Source organism: Macaca mulatta, chromosome 11 (assembly GCF_049350105.2).
Source record: "Macaca mulatta isolate MMU2019108-1 chromosome 11, T2T-MMU8v2.0, whole genome shotgun sequence".
Taxonomy (NCBI): domain Eukaryota; kingdom Metazoa; phylum Chordata; class Mammalia; order Primates; family Cercopithecidae; genus Macaca; species Macaca mulatta.
The window spans coordinates 131140179-131159905 of NC_133416.1; the positions used below are offsets into that span (position 1 = coordinate 131140179).

Sequence of the window (19727 nt, forward strand, 5' to 3'; positions counted from 1 at the left end):
CCGCACCTGCTTTCCTGGCGCTCCCCATCCCGCGCGTCTCTGGGGCCCTCCCGCGGGGAGCAGCGAGGAAGGGCGCGCCCCGTCCCCATTGCCCAGATGGGGAAGCTGAGGCCCCAACTCAACGGCCAAAGCTTCCCGGAGCGCGGGGCTGACTCCAGGGTCGCCGGCCGTCTGTGTGGTCCGCTGTTGCTTTGCCCCAGTTAGTTAGGATTTCCCCTGTGTGGTCTTCATCGGCTCGGGGCACCGAGCGTAGCGGGAGAACAAATCCCACAAAGGCCTCTTGGAGTCCTTTTGGAACTTAACGGGGGTGAGAGGGGCGCGTTAACCAAATAAATACGTCAACCAGAAAATGTTTGCCGTAAAGAAAAAACGGGTTGGTGTGAAGGTGATTCGGGTGGGAGGTACGTTTGAAGGGGTAGTCAAGGAAGCGTCCTGGAGAAGGTGATATTTTAGCTGAGACCCAAATAGAAAGGAGCCAGCCTTGGGGAAGATCTGGGGAGAGGGTCCTCATTGGAGGGAACAGGAGGAGCCCAGACGGAGCCTGAAATGGGGAAAAGCTGTCATCTCCTTGAGGAGAGGGAATTTTGTCTGTTTTGGTCACTGATGCGTAATGCTCTACATACTATTGTGTGTAAGGACTTAAGAATTCAGTCATTATTTGTCGATTGGAAGCTGTCTCCCCAGAAAGTAATAATAAACATTTGTTTGTCTGTCTGTCCATTTACTTGTTTATTGTTTGTCTCCACCAAGGACTGTCAACCTCTGAGAGTAAGGACCTTAACACAGTCCTTGGCAGTCATTGGCATCGATAGGCATTTGTTGAATAAACAGGCTTTTCTTGACTGCCCGCTATGTTCAGGCACTGTTTTTGGTGCTGGGGACTCGGTGGTGAACAAGGCAGACACAGTCCCTGTGTTCCTGGAGCTCCCAGTGTGGGAGGAGACAGATTAAACACACTCTGATTATAAGCTGTGATAAGTGCTAAGAAGGCAAAGAACAGGGTGTGGAAGGGAGACCGTGAAACAAGTACTTACTGACTGAATTGAAATCCACTCAGGCGAACATTTTATTTCCTGGCCACCACTTTCATCTCCTGACTGTTCCCCTTGATCTTCCTAAGGTGTCCTTAATTTCAAAAGGGAACAGCCCTACCCCAGATCTGATATCCGTTGATATCAGATATCTAATACCAGATCAGCCCCATTAGGCAGTTGCAAAGTCATGGAGAAACTCCTGAGTGACAGGCGAGGGTGCAGGTAAGATGCAGGGCGGTTCCTGGTTCCTGGAGCCACTTCTGCAGTTGTACCCATTCACCTGGTGGATGCTGCCCTGAGCTGTGAGTAGCACCCAAAAGATTCAGGCAGCAGTTGCAGGCGCAACAGGCTCCTACGTTTGTAACAGGTGGATGTTTTCCATCTGGTTAGTACTCAAGCCAAGACACTTACCACACTTCAGTCTTACAGGTTTGAGCAAACGCACTAATCACTACAAAGATTCCAGTTTCAATAAGCGCCACTACCTCCGGTCATAGAGTGTACCTGGGATCCTTTTTAACTGAATGTCAGTGAAAGGAGAAGAAAGTGCCGTTCGTCTTTTTCCAGAAGGAAGTAAAACTAAGGTTGCTGTGATGAGCTTTTGTGTGGTGCTAGGTTTTCAGTGTATCTTCAGCCTGAGTTTCCTACTGACTTTGTGGTGACCAGATGAGATCACTGTTAGTAACCCTTGCAAGGGAAAGGGGTGACTTCCGTGGTGACAGCTAGTGGGAAGACCTGGAAAAGAAAGGTCATTCAGCTGATGGGGAGGACTCCCTGAAGGGAAAGTTCTCACTTTTGTAACAGTTCTCAGTCTAAGAACAGGTTTCCTCTTTAGTCCTTCAGCTGAAGTGGGAGTATCAATGGGTGTGAATATCAGGACAAACAGCACCAGGTCTCCTCTGCCGGTTTTACTAGGTTTAATGTGCCTTGAATTGAATCTACATTAAAATATACCTTATTCCATTAGCCCTGAATTAGGGTGCTGCTCTAAAAGGGGGAAAAAAAACCCAAATTTGTAAAAGAACCCACGCAATAGAAAACAAAAGTTAATATGGCTGGGTGTGGTGGCTCACGCCTGTAATCCCCGCACTTTGGGATGCCAAGATGGGCGGATCATGAGGCCAGGAGTTCGAGACCATCCTGGCCAACATGGTGAAACCCTGCCTCTACTAAAAATACAAAAATTAGCTGGGCATGGTGGGGCGTGCCTGTAGTCCTAGCTACTCTCAGGAGGCTGAGTCTGGAGAATCACTTCAACCCGGGAGGTGGAGGTTGCAGTGAGCTGCGATCGCGCCACTGCACTCCAGCCTGGTGACAGGGTGAGACTCCGTCTCAAAAAAAAAAAAAAAACAACAACAAAAAAGTTAATATATGTAAGCTGGGGATGGTGGTGTATGTATGTCAAATCCATGTTTGTATTATTGCCACAGAAATTTACCTCTTTATAAATAAAGATTCTACTATTTGTAGAAACATCATGTCCATTTAGAGTTAAGTACTATTTGATATTGAAGGAAGAAAATGGAAGCTGAGAAGTCGTATCGTATCCTGCGACAGCTTTAGACGCAGAACTTCCTTTCCAACAAGTTCCATAGAACTAGATTGTGTCTGAATCATTAGCAACTTGGAAGTGGTTACTTTTAGTTTGACCTCCAGAAATGAATGAGAAGGTGATAAACAGGAGTGAAATTAGAATTTTTATCTTTCTTCTGGTTAATTCTTTTTAAAAAAGTCCCCAAAAAATGAACAAGAACTGAACATTTGGGGTAGACACTTATCAGGTTGAGCAGTTTCATGTCAAGTTGTAGCTTAACTGTTTCTTGAGAGTGTCCAGTACAAATCCAAATGGAATAAAGATAAATTTTGTGTCTTAAATGGCTTTCAACATGAATGATTACTGTAAATTTTTAAGGTGTGAAAGTAATAGATGTCCATTGTGAGAAATGTGGAAAACATAATAGGAACATAGCTTGCATGATCCCAATGCCTAGAAATTAACTTTAACTTTTTGGCTAATATTGGACAATCAACATTTCTCTAATAATGTTTAAAAATGTCCATATATGTGTACTTTTATATAATTTGAACCACACTGAAAACATCCTAATCTGCTTTACACAGAAATCATGACTAACTTCCTAATTTTATTGAATGTTCTTTTACAACTTTAAAAAATTGTTTTAAACTTTGTATTATAAGAAGTAGAGGGAAGAGTACAGTGTACCCCCATGTACCCATAATGTAAATTTAGTTTTTTCTCACCTCCCAGACTAGATCATTTTGAAGCAAATCCAAGATAAATAATTTAACTTTTCAACAGGTATCTCTAAAAGATAATATATATATATATTTTTTGAGATAGAATTTCAGTCTTTCACCCAGGCTGGAGTGCAGTGGTGCGATCTTGGCTCGCTGCAACCTCTGCCTCCCAGATTCAAGTGATTCTCATGCCTCAGCCTCCCGAGCAGCTGAGATTACAGGTGCTCGCCACCATGCCTGGCTAATTTTTTATTTTTAGTAGAGACAGGGTTTCGCCATGTTGGCCAGGCTGGTTTCGAACTCCTAACCTCAAGTGATCCACCTACCTTGGCCCCCCAGAGTGCTGGGATTACAAGCATGAGCCACTGGGCCTGGCCTAAAAGATAAAAAATTATTACCAACATTTTACTCGAAAATTTAAGTAACATTTCTTAATATAATCAAATACCTTGTCATTTAAAATATCATTTTTGATAAGTGCAGAGTCATCAGTTATATGGCTGAACCATAATTTTTACACAACTTTATTGAGGTGTATCTTAGAGTTTACCCATTGTTTTTAGAAAGTTTATGGAGGCCGGGTGCAGTGACTCACACCTGTAAACTCTGGGAGGCTGAGGCAGGCAGATCACTTGAGCCCAGGAGTTTGAGACCAGCCTGAGCAACATGGCAAAACCCTATCTCTACCCAAAATACAAAAATTAGCCGGGTGGGGTGGCACCTGCCTGTAATCCCAGCTACTCTGGAGGGTGAGGCAGGAGAATCACTTGAACCCGGAAGGCAGAGGTTGCACTGAGCCGAGATCACGCCACTGGACTTCAGCCTCGGTGACAGTGAGACCCTGTCTAAAAAAAAAATAAAGTTTATGGAGTCATGCATCCATTGCCCATTTTAGTTAATTCTTATTTCTACCCCTGCCCCCTCTGCCCCCAGCACCCACTAATCTGCTTACTGCCTCTAGGGTTGTTTTTTCTGGACATTCCATATGAGTGGAATCACACAATATGTGACCTCTTGTGTCTGGCTGCTTTCACTTAGTATGAAAGTCATCCAGGGTGGATGCAGTGGCTCATGCCTATAATCCTAGCACTTTGGGAGGCCAAGGCGGGTGAATCACCTGAGGTCAGGAGTTTGAGACCAGCCTGGCCAACATGGCGAAACCCCGTCTCTACTAAAAATACAAAAATTAACTGGGCGTGATGGCACGTGCCTGTAATCCCAGCTACTCGGGAGGCTGAGGCAGGAGAATCGCTTGAACCCAGAAGGCGGAGGTTGCAGTGAGCTGAGATCCTGCCACTGCGTTCCAGCCTGGGCGACAGAGCGAAACTCCGTGTCAAAAAAAAAAAAGAGAAAGTCATCCCTGTTGTTGCATGGGTTCATTCCTTTTTATTGCTAAGTAGCATTCCATTGTGTGGATATAGACTGTAATTTCTTTTCTTTTCTTTCTTTCTTTTTTGTTTTGGGACAGGCTCTTGCCCTGTCACCCAGGCTAGATTGCAGTGGTGTGATAACTGCTCACTGTGGTCTCGACCTCCTGGGCTCAGGCAAGCCTCCTGCCACAGCCTTTTGAGCAGCTGGGACCACAGGCGTGCACCACTAGGCCTGGCTACGTTTTTATTTTTTGTAGAGAAGGTGTCTCACCATGTTGCCCAGGCTGGCCTCAAACTACTGGCCTCAGTAGTCCTCCCACCTCAGCCTCCCAAAGTGCTGGGATTATCAATGTGAGCTGCTGTGCCTGGCTATAATTTCTTTAACTACGCTGACTGTAATTTCTTTAACCAGTTTTCTATTGTTGGATTTTTGGGTTATCATTTTTTCTTTTTCCCTGAGATTGATGTTGTCATAGATACATTTTTATCTGTTTCCATAGCTTTTTCCTTAGGTTAAATTTCTTCATGGGGTATTGCTGGGCAAATAATCATTTTCAGGATTTTTTCTCTTTTTGAGACAGGGTCTCACTCTGTCACCTGGGCTGAAGTGCAGTGGTGCAGTCTTGGCTCCATCCAACCTCTGCCTCTTGGGCTCAAGCAATTCTTGTGCCTCAGCCTTCCAAGTAGCTGGGTTACTCTGGTGCGCCACCACGCCCGGCTAATTTTTTTTTTTTTTTTTGAGATAGTGCCTTGCCCTGTTGCCCAGGTTGGAGTGCAATGGTACGATCTTGGCTCACTGCAACCTCCACTTCCCGGGTTCAAGTGATTTTTCTTTTTTTTTTTTTTTTTTTTTTTTTTGAGACGGAGTCTCGCTCTGTCACCCAGGCTGGAGTGCAGTGGCCGGATTTCAGCTCACTGCAAGCTCCGCCTCCCGGGTTCACGCCATTCTCCTGCCTCAGCCTCCTGAGTAGCTGGGACTACAGGCGCCCACCACCTCGCCCGGCTAGTTTTTTGTATTTTTTAGTAGAGACGGGGTTTCACCGTGTTAGCCAGGATGGTCTCGATCTCCTGACCTTGTGATCCGCCCGTCTCGGCCTCCCAAAGTGCTGGGATTACAGGCTTGAGCCACCGCGCCCGGCCTCAAGTGATTTTTCTACCTCAGCCTACCGAGTAGCTGGAATTACAGGTACCTGCCATCATGCTTGGCTAATTTTTGTGTTTTCGTAGAGATGGGATTTCACCATGTTGGCAAGGCTGGTCTGGAACTCCTGACCTCAACTGATCCGCCTCCCAAAGTGCTGGGATTACAGGTGTGAGCCACCGCGCCTGGCCTAATTTTTGTATTTTTGGCAGACTTGGGGTTTCATGGTGTTGGCCTGGCTGGATTTTCAGGCTTTTCTGATAACAGTTGATAGATTGCTCTCCAGAAAGTTGTGTCAGTTTATAGTTCCATTCAATAGTATATAAGAGCGTATGTCCCCCACACTTTGGTGATGTTTTATTTTTTACATAAACGTATTTTTAAATTTTAGAAATTTAAGCCATATTTTTCATCCATTTCTCAGCTCAACCAGAACATAAGTACTTTCCAAAGAAAATTTGTTGGAGAAGTGAAGAGGTGTGAAGAGCTAGAGCGAATATTGGGTAAGTTTATTTTCTTTTTTTTTTTTTTTTTTTTTTTGAGACGGAGTCTCGCTCTGTCACTCAGGCTGGAGTGCAGTGGCCGGATCTCAGCTCACTGCAAGCTCCGCCTCCCGGGTTCACGCCATTCTCCTGCCTCAGCCTCCCGAGTAGCTGGGACTAAAGGCGCCTGCCACCTCGCCCGGCTAAGTTTTTGTATTTTTAGTAGAGACGGGGTTTCACTGTGTTAGCCAGGATGGTCTCGATCTCCTGACCTCGTGATCCGCCCGTCTCGGCCTCCCAAAGTGCTGGGATTACAGGCTTGAGCCACCGCGCCCGGCTGGTAAGTTTATTTTCTGATTTAGTAACTTAAATAATTACCTTTATATAGGCAAACCTCATTTGGTTTAGAAATACTAGAAAATATAGAGAAGCAGAAAGGAAAAAAAGAAATTGTATTCTCATCATTCAGAAGTAATCACAGTTATGTAGGCATGTATTATTTTTCTGTGTTTTTAATTCATCTATTAAAGTAAAAATTTACAAACATAACGGCCTGGTTATTTTGTTGTCACCCTTGTTTTTTACTTGACAGTGCTTACTATACTATAACATCTTTTCGTGTCAGTAGACATAGATTTTGGCCCATCATCGTTTTTGACGGCAGCATAGTATTTGATTGTATTAATATTAGTAGACATAGATTCTGGCCCATCGTTGTTTTTGATGGCAGCATAGTATTTGATTGTATTAATATTAATGTGCCATGGCTTATTTAACCGATCCCTTGTAGTTTATTATAACTTAAAAACATTGTACATGTTAATAAGTTGCTTAATTTAAAATTTTATCAAGGAACAAGGGAGGCAGAAAACGGCAGATGGATTGGTTGACAATAATTTCCTTTTTCTCAGGGCTTCCTTTGCCAGTGTTCGATCAGTGCTGATTGTTAACCATTTCAACTCAGTAGCCCAGGGCCACTTCTTTTATCTCTAAAATCTCTCCCATCTTAGCCTGATATTAATCATGATCAAATCAAGCCTAGATGTTCTCACTGAAGTAGAGGGAAACTAACAGTCAACTGAAGGACAAAGCTTGTTTTTTGGTTTTTTTTTTGAGATGGAGTCTCGCTTCGTCACCCAGGCTAGAGTGCAGTGGCATGATGTTGGCTCACTGCAGCCTCTGCCTCGTGGGTTCCAGGGATTCTCCTGCCTCAGCCTCCCTAGTAGCTGGGACTATAGGTGTGGGCCACCACACCTGGCTAATTTTGGTATTTTTAGTAGAGATGGAGTTTCACCATGTTGGTCAGTCTGGTCTCGAACTCCTTGTTAGGGACAAACTGCCCCAAAAAAGCTTCTTGGTACTGCCAGTACTTCCCCCAAACCTCTCTGTGCTGCCAACCACTCCCCTTTATGCTCTGCAACTCCTCTCTGTGTCGCCCACCCTTCCCCCTGAGCCCCTTTACGTTTCTAAGCCCTTATCTAGGCACCGAGGTGAAGCCAGCAGACTTCACTAATCAGATCTTCCTGTGATAAGCAAACCACAATTACAAACTATCCGGACTGCACAGGGGGAGGTCTGGAAAGCCTAAACAAACTTTGCCTACATCCTCCTGTAAGTTCCTTCATCTAGCTGCTACCATAAAGGTCACAAGGGGATATATGGCAAAGTTAATCAACAAACGACCCCAGGGTCTCTCTCCCCCATACAAACCCTTCATTCTGTAAGTTCAAGGCTGCCTCCTCTGTGGTGGAGCAGCTGGCAGGTTCAGTAAACTTACTCGCCTGACTGGGTCTATTCTTCCTTTCTCTCCACTGACCTTACACTCCTGACCTCAGGCGATCCTCCGGCTTCGGCCTCCCAAAGTTTAGGGATTACAGGCGTGAGCCACCACACCTGGCCTGTTTGTTTAAATTGGGGATTTTTAGGAGTAACAGGAAATTTTAGTCATCTGAAATCTAGTCGTAGTCATATTGCTTGAGGTCCTAGTTATTTGTGTGGCTCATGTATGTTAGTGGCACCATATTCCTGTCTTTGCAACCTGGGTGAATCATTGGACAGATGGTGTCTCCAGGATGAGGTTTTTAAAGGCAGGGCAAATGTGATAACACATTAGGCATATCCAGGACTTCCTGTAGCTTAAACTGTTTCAAAAGAATGCAGGGCTGGGCATGATAACTCATGCGTATAATTCCAGCACTTTGGGAGGCCAAGGTGGGAGGATCACTTAAGTCCAGGAGTTTGAGACCAGTCTGGGCAACATACTGAGACCCTGTCTCCACAAAAAATAAAATTAGCCAGGCATGGTGGCTTGTGCCTGTAGTCTTAGCTACTCGGGAGGCTGAGATGGGAGAATTGCTTGAGCCCAGGAGTTTGAGATTATTGCGGGCCAGGATGACACACCACTGTACTCCAGCCTGGGCAGCAGAGTATGACCCCATAAGAATGCAGACTTAAAACAGTGAAAAAGGACCTCTCAGGGAAATTTAGGTGTACACCAGGCATGGTGGTACACATGCCTATAGTCTCAGTTACTCTGAAGGTAGAGGTGGGAGGCTCTCTTGAGCCCAGGAGTTCGAGGCCAGCCTGGGGCAACATAGTGAGACACCTGTCTCTTAAAAAAAAAAAAAGAATAAATTGAAGTTGTCTCACACGTCCGTGTGAAGAGACCACCAAACAGGCTTTGTGTGAGCAACAAGGCTGTTTATTTCACCTGGGTGCAGGTGGGCTGAGTCCAAAAAGAGTCAGCAAAGGGTGGTGGGATTATCATTAGTTCTTATAGGTTTTGGGATAGGTGGTGGAGTTAGGAGCAATGTTTTGCGGGCAGGGAGTGGATCTCACAAAGCACATTCTCAATGGTGGGGAGAATTACAAGGAACCTTCTCAGGGGTGGGGGAGATTACAAAGTACATTGATCAGTTAGGGTGGGGCAGAAACAAATCACAGTGGTGGAATGTCATCAGTTAAGGCTATTTTCACTTCTTTTGTGGCTCTTCAGTTGCTTCGGGCCATCTGGATGTATACATGCAGGTCATAGGGGATATGATGGCTTAGTTTGGGCTTAGAGGCCTGACATTCCTATCTTCTTATATTAATAAGAAAAGCAAAACAAAATAGTGAAGTGTTGGAGCAGCAAAAAATTTTGGGGGTGGTATAGAGAGATAATGGGTGATGTTTCTCAGGGCTGCTTCGAGTGGGATTAGGGTCAGCGTGGGAACCTACAGTGGGGGAGATTCAACTGAACAAAGATTTTGGGGCAAGGGGTGATATTGTGGGGTTGTTAGAAGGAGCATTTGTCATATAGAATTATTGGTGATGGCCTGGATGCGGTTTTGTATGAATTGAGAAACTAAATGAAAGACACAAGGTCCAAATAAGAGGAGGAGAAAAACAGGTATTAAAGGACTAAGAACTGGGAGTACCCAGGACATCCAATTACAGAGTGTCCAAGGGGGTTCAGCATAATTATTTGCTTGGTTGGCTAGTGAGTGCTATCCTTGAGTTTTTTTATGTTGTCATATACCAGGCCAGATTGATTTAGGTGAAAACACTCTTCATTTAAAAATATACAGAGTCCCTCCTCTTTTTTTTTTTTTATCAGTGAGTAAGTCAGGGCCTCGTTGATTTTGGAGGAAAGAGAAATGCAAAGCCAGCAATTGTTTGTTAAAGAAGGATTATAAACGACTAGGAGAGAGTGAGTTTGATAGGGTGGTGGAGATAGCTGGGGAGAGGTAGAGGAGAACGGGAACCAGAATAAGAGTGAATATAAAAGTAAAGAATAGGACTTCATCAGGTTGAAAGTTTGGAGGGTACCGTGCCACTGAAGATCTTCTATCCACTTCAGGAGAGACTTAAGGGGTGGCAATTTGAGGTAAAACCATGAGCCACTAAATACCAAGAGCCTGAGAAACTGCTTGAGCGATTTGACTGATAAAGGCTGGTCCCTTATCGGACTGTATAGAGGTGGGAAGGCCAAACCAAGGACTTATGTCTGACAGAAGGGAAGAAATAACTGCGATGGTCTTCTCAGACACTGTGGGAAAGGCCTCTAACAATCCAGGAAAGTGTCTAGCCAGACCAAGAGGTACTTTAGTTTCCTGACTCGGGGCATGTGAGTAAAGTCAATTTGCCAGTCCTGGGCAGGGGCAAATCCCTGAGCTTTATGTGTAGGGAAGGGAGAGGGCCTGAGTAGTAGAATAGCAGATGGAACAACTGAGAAGTGATTTCCTTAAGGATAGATTTCCACGATGGAAAGGAAATGAGAGGTTCTAAGAGGCAGGCTAGCAGCTTGTAACCTACGTGGAAGAGGTTATGAAATGACAGCAGAATAGAATGGACCAGTGAGGCTGGAAGGAGATATTTTTCTTGGCCGAAGAACCATTTGCCTTGTGTGGGAAGAGATTGATAGGTGGAAGTTTCAGTAGGGGAGTAGGTGGGAGTGACCAATGAGGAGGAGAAAAGCTGGCCTTGGGTTATAGAAGTTGGAATGCTAGCTGCTTCTTTAGCTACCTTATCAGCATAAGCGTTGCCCTGAGCGATGGGATCTGATGCCTTTTGGTGGCCCTTGCAGTGTATTACTCCAGCATCCTTTGGAAGTAAAGCAGCCTTGAGAAGAGTTTTTATTAAAGAGGCATTGATGATGGAGGACCCTTGCGTAGTGAGGAAACCTCTTTTCTGCCCATATGACAGCATGGTGGTGCAGGATATGGAAGGCGTATTTAGGGTCAGTATAAATATTGATGCGTAATTCCTTTGCAAGAGTGAGGGCTTGAATTAAGGCAGTGAGTTTGGCTTGCTGAGAGGTAGTGGAGGGGGGCAGAGTGGTGGCCTCAATGATAGATGTGGAAGATACTATAGCATAGCCTGCCTTTGCTGGTGTGTGGTGATTAGGCCTGGTGGAACTGCCACCAATAAACCAAGTGTGATAAGGGTGAGGAACAGGAAAGAAGAAAATATGGGGAAATGGAGTGAATGTCAGGTGTATCAGAGAGATACAGTCATGGGGGTCAGGTGTGGTATCAGGAATAATGTGGGGGGCCAGGAACAATGGTAACTGTGGGAGACTCAACAAAGAATGAGTACAGCTGAAGGAGCCAGGGAGCAGAAAGTGTCAGGTATGATGAAGAAAATAGATTTTGGAAATTATGAGAACTGTAGAGAGTGAGTTGAGCATAGTTTGTGATTTTTGAGGGCCTCAGAAAGTATTAGGGCAGCGGCAGCCGCTGCACACAGACATGAGTTGAGGGCTATGCTAAAACAGTTAAGGTCAAGTTGTCTGGACAGAAAGGCTACAGGGTGCGGTCCCAGCTCTTGTGTAAGAATTCTGACCGCATAGCCCTGTACTTCGGCTGTGTGTAATGAAAAGGGTTGGGATGAGTTAGGGAGAGCTAGTGCGGGAGCAGCTTTTAGGGCTGTTTTTTAAGGAATGGAAAGGGGAGTGGGGAAAGGATTTAGGATTTATGGGATCATCTAGGTTTATCTAGAACAGAATGGGTTGTGGAGGGAGGTATTGAGGATAGGAGAGTATATGGCTTTGGCACCATGGGTTGGATAGGCAAGACAATTTGGTTGATAAGGCACAGATCCTGAACTAACCTGTAAGACTTGTCTGGTTTTTGGACAGGTAAAATGGGGGAATTGTAAGGAGAGTTTATAGGCTTTAAAAGGCCATGCTGTAACAGGCAAGTGATAACAGGCTTTAATCCTTTTAAAGTGTGCTGTGGGATGGGATATTGGCATTGAGCGGGGTAAGAGTGATTAGGTTTTAATGGGATTAGGTTTTAAGGGGTCATCCATCACCAAGGAGGGGGTAGACATGTCCCATACCTGTGGATTAAGGTGGGGAGATACAAGGGGAGGATGCGAAGGAGGCTTTGAACTGGGGGAAAAGGTGGCAATGAGATGTGGCTGTAGCCCAGGAATAGTCAGGCAAGCAGATAATTTAGTTAAAATGTCTTGACCTAATAAGGGAGCTGGGCAGGTGGGGATAACTATAAAAGAATGTTGTCCAGGTTGGCACCAGAGTTGGGGAGTTTTAAGAGGTTTAGCAGCCTGGCCGTCAATACCCACAACAGTTATGGAGGCAAGGGAAACAGGCCCCCGAAAAGAAGGTAATGTGGAGTGGGTAGCCTCCGTATGGATTAAACAGGGGACGGACTTACCCTCCACTGTAAGAGTTACCCGAAGCTTGGTGGGGGGCTTCCGAGGCAATCAGGCAACGTCAGTCTTGAGCTGCCAAGCCGAGGAGATCTGGGAAGGAGTCAGCCAAGGAACGCTGGGTTTGGGCTCCAGGGGCTTTAGGAGTGGCGGTGATGTGAGTCAGACAGTCTGACCTACAGTGGGGGCCGGCACAGACAGGGCACAGCTTAGGAGGAATCCTGGGCTGCGGGCCTTCTGAGGCCCAGTGGCCAGGCTTTTGGCATTTGAAGCAAGGTCCACAGGGATGTTTTGAAGGAGCTCCTGGGAGCTGTGGCTTGGATGTTCTGAAGTTCTTGTATGTTGAAGACGTGGTTGTGGGTTGTCTTACAGCAGAGGCAAGTAGCTGTAACTCAGAAATGCATTGCTGTCTGGCTGCCTCCTCTCCATTATTGTACACCTTGAAGGCGAGGTTGATTAATTCCTGTTGTGGGGTTTGAGGGCCGGATTCCAATTTTTGAAGCTTTTTTCTAATGTCAGGAACTGACTGGGTGATAAAATGCGCATTAAGAATAAGGCGGCCTTCTGGCCCCTCTGGGTCTAGGGTGGTGAAGTGTCTAAGGGTTGCTGCTAAGCGGGCCATGAACTGGGCTGGGTTTTCGTCTTTACCTTGGGTAGTTTCTTTAAGTTTGTCATAATTAAAAGCTTTGTAAGCTGCCTTTTTAAGCCCTTAAACTAGGCAGGAAACCATGTAATCTTGCCTAGCTATACCTGGGGAATCTGCCTGATAGTTTCATTGGGAATCTTTTCAGGGAACTGCTCTAATGCCTTCCTGGAGGTCTGGCTCATGAAGCCGGCGGTTATCAGCATGAGATTGGGCTCCCCCGTTCATCTGGGGAGAGGGTAGAAGTTAGGATGACATTAAAGTCACTCCAGGTTAAATTGTAGGACAGAGTTAGATATCGGAATTCCTGTTTATATTTAGTGGGGTCTGATGAGAAAGAGCCTAAACACTGGCTGATTTGGGGAAGGTCTGATAGAGAAAAAGGCACATGTACCTTGACTGTGCCTTCAGCTCCAGCCACCTCTCTAAGAGGAAATTGTTGGGCAGGTGGGGAAGAGCTAGTCGCAGAACGAAACTGTAAACCGGACCAGGTGTGAGGAGGGGAGGTGATAGAAGGATTATAGGGTGGGGGAGCAGAGGCTGAGGAAGAATTGGGACCTGGCTTGGCCTGGCGAGGAGCAGCCTGGGGAGAAGGGGAGATGTCAGATGAGTTCATAGAAAAGAAGGATTCAGAGGACTCAGTGCTTGGGGTGGAGACTGAAGAACAGACCAGGAGAGAAAGAAGAAAGATTTGGGACGAGTCTCACTGGGAGCGGAGACTAGGGAGGGACCAATGCGTAAAAGAATGCCTGGACGTCAGGCACCTCAGACCATTTGCCCATTTTTTGACAAAAATTATCCAGATCTTGTAGGATAGACAAATCGAAAGTGCCATTCTCTGGCCACTTGGAACTACTGTCGAGTTTGTACTGGGGCCATGCGGTGTTGCAGAAGAAAATAAAACCCTTAGATTTTAGGTCAGGCCAGAGTTGAAGAGGTTTTAAGTTCTTGAGAACACAGGCTAAGGGAGAAGGAGGAGGAATGGAGGGTGGAAGGTTGCCCACAGTGAAGGAGGCAAGTTTAAAAAGAAGGGTAGAGACACAGAGAAGGGAGTGGGGAGCAGCCAAAGCAGGCGTCCCCGCAATTGACTTGCCACCAAAGGAATGTGGGTGAATGACCAAGGCAGGCGTCCCCGCGGAGATCAGGCACCAGTGGAGTGTGGGTGAATAATCAGGCAGGCGTCCCCGCAATGATTAAACACCAAGGGAAGGCTGCCTTCCCGAGTCCGTGACCGGCGCTGGAGTTTTGGGTCCACGGATAAAATGTGTCTCTTTTGTCTCTACTAGAGAGGAAAAAGAACTGGAATTGGAAAGACAGGGAGATTGAAGTGTAGTGACAGAGGGAGACTGAAGGGTAGCGAGAAAGGCTGGAGAAGAGAGTGAAAAGACCACTTACCCAATTTGAAATTGGTGAGCGGTTCCTTGGGCTGGTTAGTGTGAGGACCCGAGGTCGTAGGTGGATCTCCTCACAGAGTGAGGGCGAGGACAGGGGACTGGTCTCCCGAAGAAGTCCCTCTGACCCAGGTCTTCCGCACCATGTGTCATGCAGCCGTGTGAAGAGACCACCAAACAGGCTTTGTGTGAGCAACAAGGCTGTTTGTTTCACCTGGGCGCAGGTGGGTTGAGTCCGAAAAGAGAGTCAGCAAGCGTGGTGGGATTATCGTTAGTTCTTATAGGTTTTGGGATAGGCGGTGGAGTTAGGAGCAATGTTTTGTGGGCAGGGGGTGGATCTCGCAAAGTACATTCTCAAGGGTCGAGAGAATTACAAAGAACCTTCTTAAGGGTAGGGGAGATTACAAAGTACATTTGTCAGGGTGCGGCAGAAACAAATCACAGTGGTGGTTTATGAATGTCATCAGTTAAGGCTATGTTCACTTCTTTTGTGGATCTTCAGTTGCTTCAGGCCATCTGGATGTATACGTGCAGGTCACAGGGGATATGATGGCTTAGCTTGGGTTCAGAGGCCTGACAGAAGTATAAATTGGTTAAAACAATTTGCATTCATTTCTAGAAACCTCTTAAGCCCAGTGCTTCCTTTGCTATCTTGGTAAGACAGTTTCTTTTCTTTTTGTTTTTCTTCCTTCCTTCTTTACCTGCCTCTCTCCCTTTGTAAACCAGTTAGTAACACTTCTAAATATTAGGCCTGATAATGACTAACAGGTATTGTGACTTTTAGGCTAAGGAAAGGAATGCTTCATGGAATTGAAAACATAAACCGAACAAAGTAGTTAATTTTGGCTGGTGTACTATTAGTTTCATGAATCTAGTTTTTTTTATTTTTTATTTTTAATGACTGAAACAAAAAACATCTAAAACCACAGCTTCTGGAAGAACCACTTGTTCTTGCCAGTCTTGTACCACTCTTTGAACTTGACCTTGGCCTCCCATTGGGCCTTGCATTTAAGGGCAGGGTCTCTGAAGACCTGATGATTTTGTCCAAGGGGATCGCCACAGGGTACTTTGTGGGCATGAGGTCATTATAGTTATAAACCTTCACAAAAGACCTGACCTTTGACCACTTGGCGATCTTCTTGCCCATGGCAGCTGTCACTGTGGGGATAATGGTCTATTTTTGCCACCAGAGTGTGGCTGCAGGGGTAGTCTGAGGTGCCATCATCAGTGTTCTTCATGAGGATTGGCTTTGTGTCCAGAGTAGTGTCCAGCCACGACTGGCACCACTTTCCCAGGTTTCATGAACTTGCGCATTTCTAGGGCCACCCTGACACTTGCCCCCCAGACTGCCGATGGCAGCGACTGCAAGACCCAGCCAAGCTCTGAATCTAGTTTTTAACTTCAGTGGTGAAGCAGTGCAGGTTGTCCTCAGCCATAGCCTCAGGGCTGACTGAGAGCTGCAAGAGAGCCTGGCTCTTGGTGCTGGGTGGGTTTCCTGGTAGTAGTTGTGATTTTCTTGATGGACTGATGGATGCCGATCTCTTTCTGAGGACATCTGCAGAGAAATTACGTTGCCAGCTCCCGTAGGGGTATTGTAGGTCTATTACTTGGGTTATTCCTGCACTTCCAAGCGTACCCCTAACATCTGCTTCATTCTGCACATGTGGAGACAACTGTGACTCAAAAGTTCTTTAACTAGAATATTAGATATGAAAAAAATAGGGTGGAATTTCAGAAAAGGTTTATCCAGGTTGTTGTTCATTCTATTTATTTATTTGTTAAGTCACTAAGAAACAGAAGACGTTGTTGTTTATTTTGTCATTGCATGCAGATCTCTCTAGGCAGCATTATTTTTGGAAACAAGGTTGCAAAAAGTGACCAATAAGTCAGTCGGAACAAGCAAGATTTTTGTGCATTTAGACATTGATTTTTAGATGGCTTGGGAAAGGTTGGGCTTTAAAATGTTTCTGACTGAAATGTATTATAGTACTGAATACATTATAGTACTGAATACATTTCTGACTGAAATGTATTTTAGTATCTAATTGTTTAACTTTTATTTTCACAGTGTATTTGGTTCAGGAAATTAATAGAGCTGATATTCCCCTTCCTGAAGGAGAGACCAGCCCTCCTGCGCCACCCCTGAAACAGGTTCTAGAAATGCAGGTAACTTGCTTCTGACAAAGCTGTTTGCAGCTGTTGATCTCAGGGGCTGCTTACTTACTTATTTCATGTTGTCTAATGCTTTTCTGCCTTTCTTCTCAAAACCACGGAAGATGGTGATCTCTCTAGGCAGAGAGATTAAAGACCACTATTAGGATTAACCCTCAGTAATAGATTATCTGTGATGAGTTTTAATGGTAATTCAGTTTTCTTTTGCCGTGTAAGGCATATGCTTCCTTTCCAGCTGGTGGTGAACAGAGGCAACAAGAATCAGGCCAGCAAGCCTGGTTGATGATCCTGTACTGTTTCAGAAAGCTCATCCCAGGGTCACCCATGCCTTAGCTGCCTCTTCTTGTGCAAGGAATTGAGGCTTCGGTGGTGTCCCTTCACAGTCCTCCCGCATTTACCCTGGCCCTTCCTCTGTAAATTTTGGAAGCTGGTATGCAGTCTGTGGCTTGTCTCGGGTGGGCTGCAAGCAGCGTTGTGTCACCCTGAGTTCGCTGGCTGGTGTGCTGGGGATACACGTGTCCCTGGTGAGAACGCTCACCTGTTCTGTTCATTAATATCCTCCGTGAATTGGTTCCTCACCCTGTGAAGTAGGCCGGAGCTCTTGATGACTCTTCTAAAACAATTGTCATTGTGTACCTGACACCATTCGGTAGCTGGCTCCTCTGTGTTTATCTGGGAGGAAGTCTTTCAGCACTTGGTGCAGGAGACTCCAGAGAGAACTCTCCAACCACATGAGTAACAGCAGTCATCTGGCTTGGCCTGTTCCATGGGTCGCTTGTGATACAATTACAAACATAGTGATGACTGTGTACAGTGTTTGCAAGGCAAAGCAGAAGTATTGAATGTAGTATGTTAAGTGATTTGTTTGAATATAAGTTTTGATTGACTCAGTGATTTGCTTTACAGATTTTTGCTTCTGTTGTTTTAATAAAGTATTTTTAAGGATGTTTAGTATGTAACTAATTATTAAAGATTCTCATGAATTTTTTTTTTCTTTTTGAGACGGAGTCTTGCTCTGTCGCCCAGGCTAGAGTGCATGCAGTGGTACAACATTGGCTCACTGCAGCCTCCACCTCCCGGGTTCAAGCAATTCTCCTGCCTCAGCCTCCCGAGTAGCTGGGATTATAGGCATGCACCACCACGCCCGGCTAATTTTTGTATTTTTAGTAGAGACGGGGTTTCACCATCTTGGCCAGACTGGTCTTGAACTCCCAACCTCGTGATCCACCCCCCTTGGCCTCCCAAAATGCTGGGATTACAGGCGTGGGCTACCGCGCCTGGCCGATTCTCAGGAATTTTTATCCTCAATTAATTGTGTAAATGTGAGTCTATAGACTCATATGCTAGGAAAATATGTTAGAAAAGATTATCTAAACATATTCTGTGTTGCAAAGAAAGGAAATGTAGACTTAAAGAGGAAGAGTCTTTGATGTGTGATATGGATAAGCAGACAAAGGAAATCCGAGAGAAATGATAGCGCCTGTGGTTAGAGAAGAGGGCCAGTCTTGGGGGTCTCATGCTCATCACAGCCTCCAGAATGTTTTCGCTCATATGTGGCGTGAATTTCACAGAAATTACCAGAATTAGTATGAAACAATAAATGGGCCTATTTATTTATTTATTTTGAGACGGAGTCTTGCTCTATCACCCAAGCTGGAGTGCAGTGGCACCATCTCGTCTCACTGCAACCTCCTTCTCCTCGGTTCAAGTGATTCTCCTGCCTCAGCCTCCTGTGTAGCTGGGATTACAGGCATGAGCCACCACGCCCAGCTAATTTTTTTGTATTTTTACTAGAGGCAGGGAGGCTGAGGTTGGTGGATTACCTGAGGTCAAGAGTTTGAGACCAGCCTGGCCAACATAGTGAAACCTCGTCTCTACTGAAAATACAAAAAAAATTAGCCAGGCGTGGTGGTGTGCAACTGTAGTCACAGCTCCTCGGGAAGGCTGAGGCAGGAGAATCGCTTGATCCCAGAAGGTGGAGATTGCAGTGAGCCAAGATCGTGCCACTGCACTCCAGCCTGGGTGACAGAGGGAGACTCCATCTCAAAAACAAAAACAAAAACAAAACAACAAAAAAACCGCCACTGTTTCTGTTATACTATATGAAGATTATTGGAATCACACTTGGAAGTAATCCGCTCGCTTAAGTAACCATTATTTTGTTTTAGGAGCAGTTGCAGAAGCTCGAGGTTGAACTGAGAGAAGTCACTAAGAACAAGGAGAAACTGAGGAAAAACTTGCTGGAACTGATTGAGTACACTCACATGCTGAGAGTGACACAAACCTTTGTGAAACGCAACATTGAGGTACTGAACAGCTTGTGAGGAAATACAATTATTTTATAAAAATCTCATTCCCACAGGCTACGTATTTTGCTATTAGTTTATGTAGATATGTTGCTTTTTTAAAGAGATTAAATTTATTTATTGATTTATTTAGTTAGTTAGTTAACTTTATGTTTTGTTTTTGAGACAGAATTTTTCTGTTGTTGCCCAGGCTGGAGGGCAGTGGCGGGATCTCGGCTCACTGCACCCTCTGCCTCCCGGGTTCACGCCATTCTCCTGCCTCAGCCTCCCGAGTAGCTGGGATTACAGGTGCCCGCCACCGTGCCTGTAATTTTTTGTATTTTTAGTAGAGATTGGGTTTCACCATGTTGGCCAGGCTGGTGTCGAATGCCTGACCTCAGTTGATCTGCCTTCCTCGGCCTCCCAAAGTGCTGGGATTACAGGAGTGAGCCACCATGCCCAGACTTAAGAGATTAAATTTAAAGCTTGGTTTTATTTTTCAGTTGGATTATATGACTTTAAATAAAGTTTTAAGAGCCATTTCCTGTGTTGGTTGTTTTAAGCAAGTATAATACTAAATATTTATAAAAGGTTTAGTTTGTGGTTGAAAAAAATTTTTATGAGCATGGGAAAAAAATTGAATGAAGGATGTTGAACTCTAAAATTTAGTTTTTCCAAATTGCTAAGTAAAGGAAGTAAAAGAATAATCTATAATTTCTAAGAATAGGTCAGACGCAGTGGCTTACACCTGTAATCCCAGCACTTTGGGAGGCCAAAGCCAGAGGATGGCTTGAGCC

The 19727-nt window shown here is 45.2% G+C and overlaps 1 protein-coding gene and 1 pseudogene across 4 annotated transcripts in view; one reads left to right on the forward strand and one right to left on the reverse strand.

Moving 5' to 3' along the window:
• Positions 1-19727, forward strand: part of ATP6V0A2 (ATPase H+ transporting V0 subunit a2) — a 56306-nt gene that overhangs the window by 355 nt on the left and 36224 nt on the right. For 3 of the 4 annotated variants that reach the window (XR_013401635.1, XM_077955609.1, XM_077955607.1), the window contains exons 2-4: positions 6229-6307; positions 16542-16639; positions 18814-18951. Coding sequence is in view for 3 of the 4 variants with exons in the window: in XM_077955609.1 (XP_077811735.1) it covers positions 6229-6307; positions 16542-16639; positions 18814-18951 (315 nt within the window). In the remaining variant the exon portion in view is untranslated. The remainder of the gene's footprint in view (positions 1-6228; positions 6308-16541; positions 16640-18813; positions 18952-19727) is intronic. The other variant, XM_077955608.1, reaches the window with a different exon arrangement.
• LOC106992486 (large ribosomal subunit protein eL27 pseudogene) lies at positions 15253-15922 on the reverse strand (annotated as a pseudogene).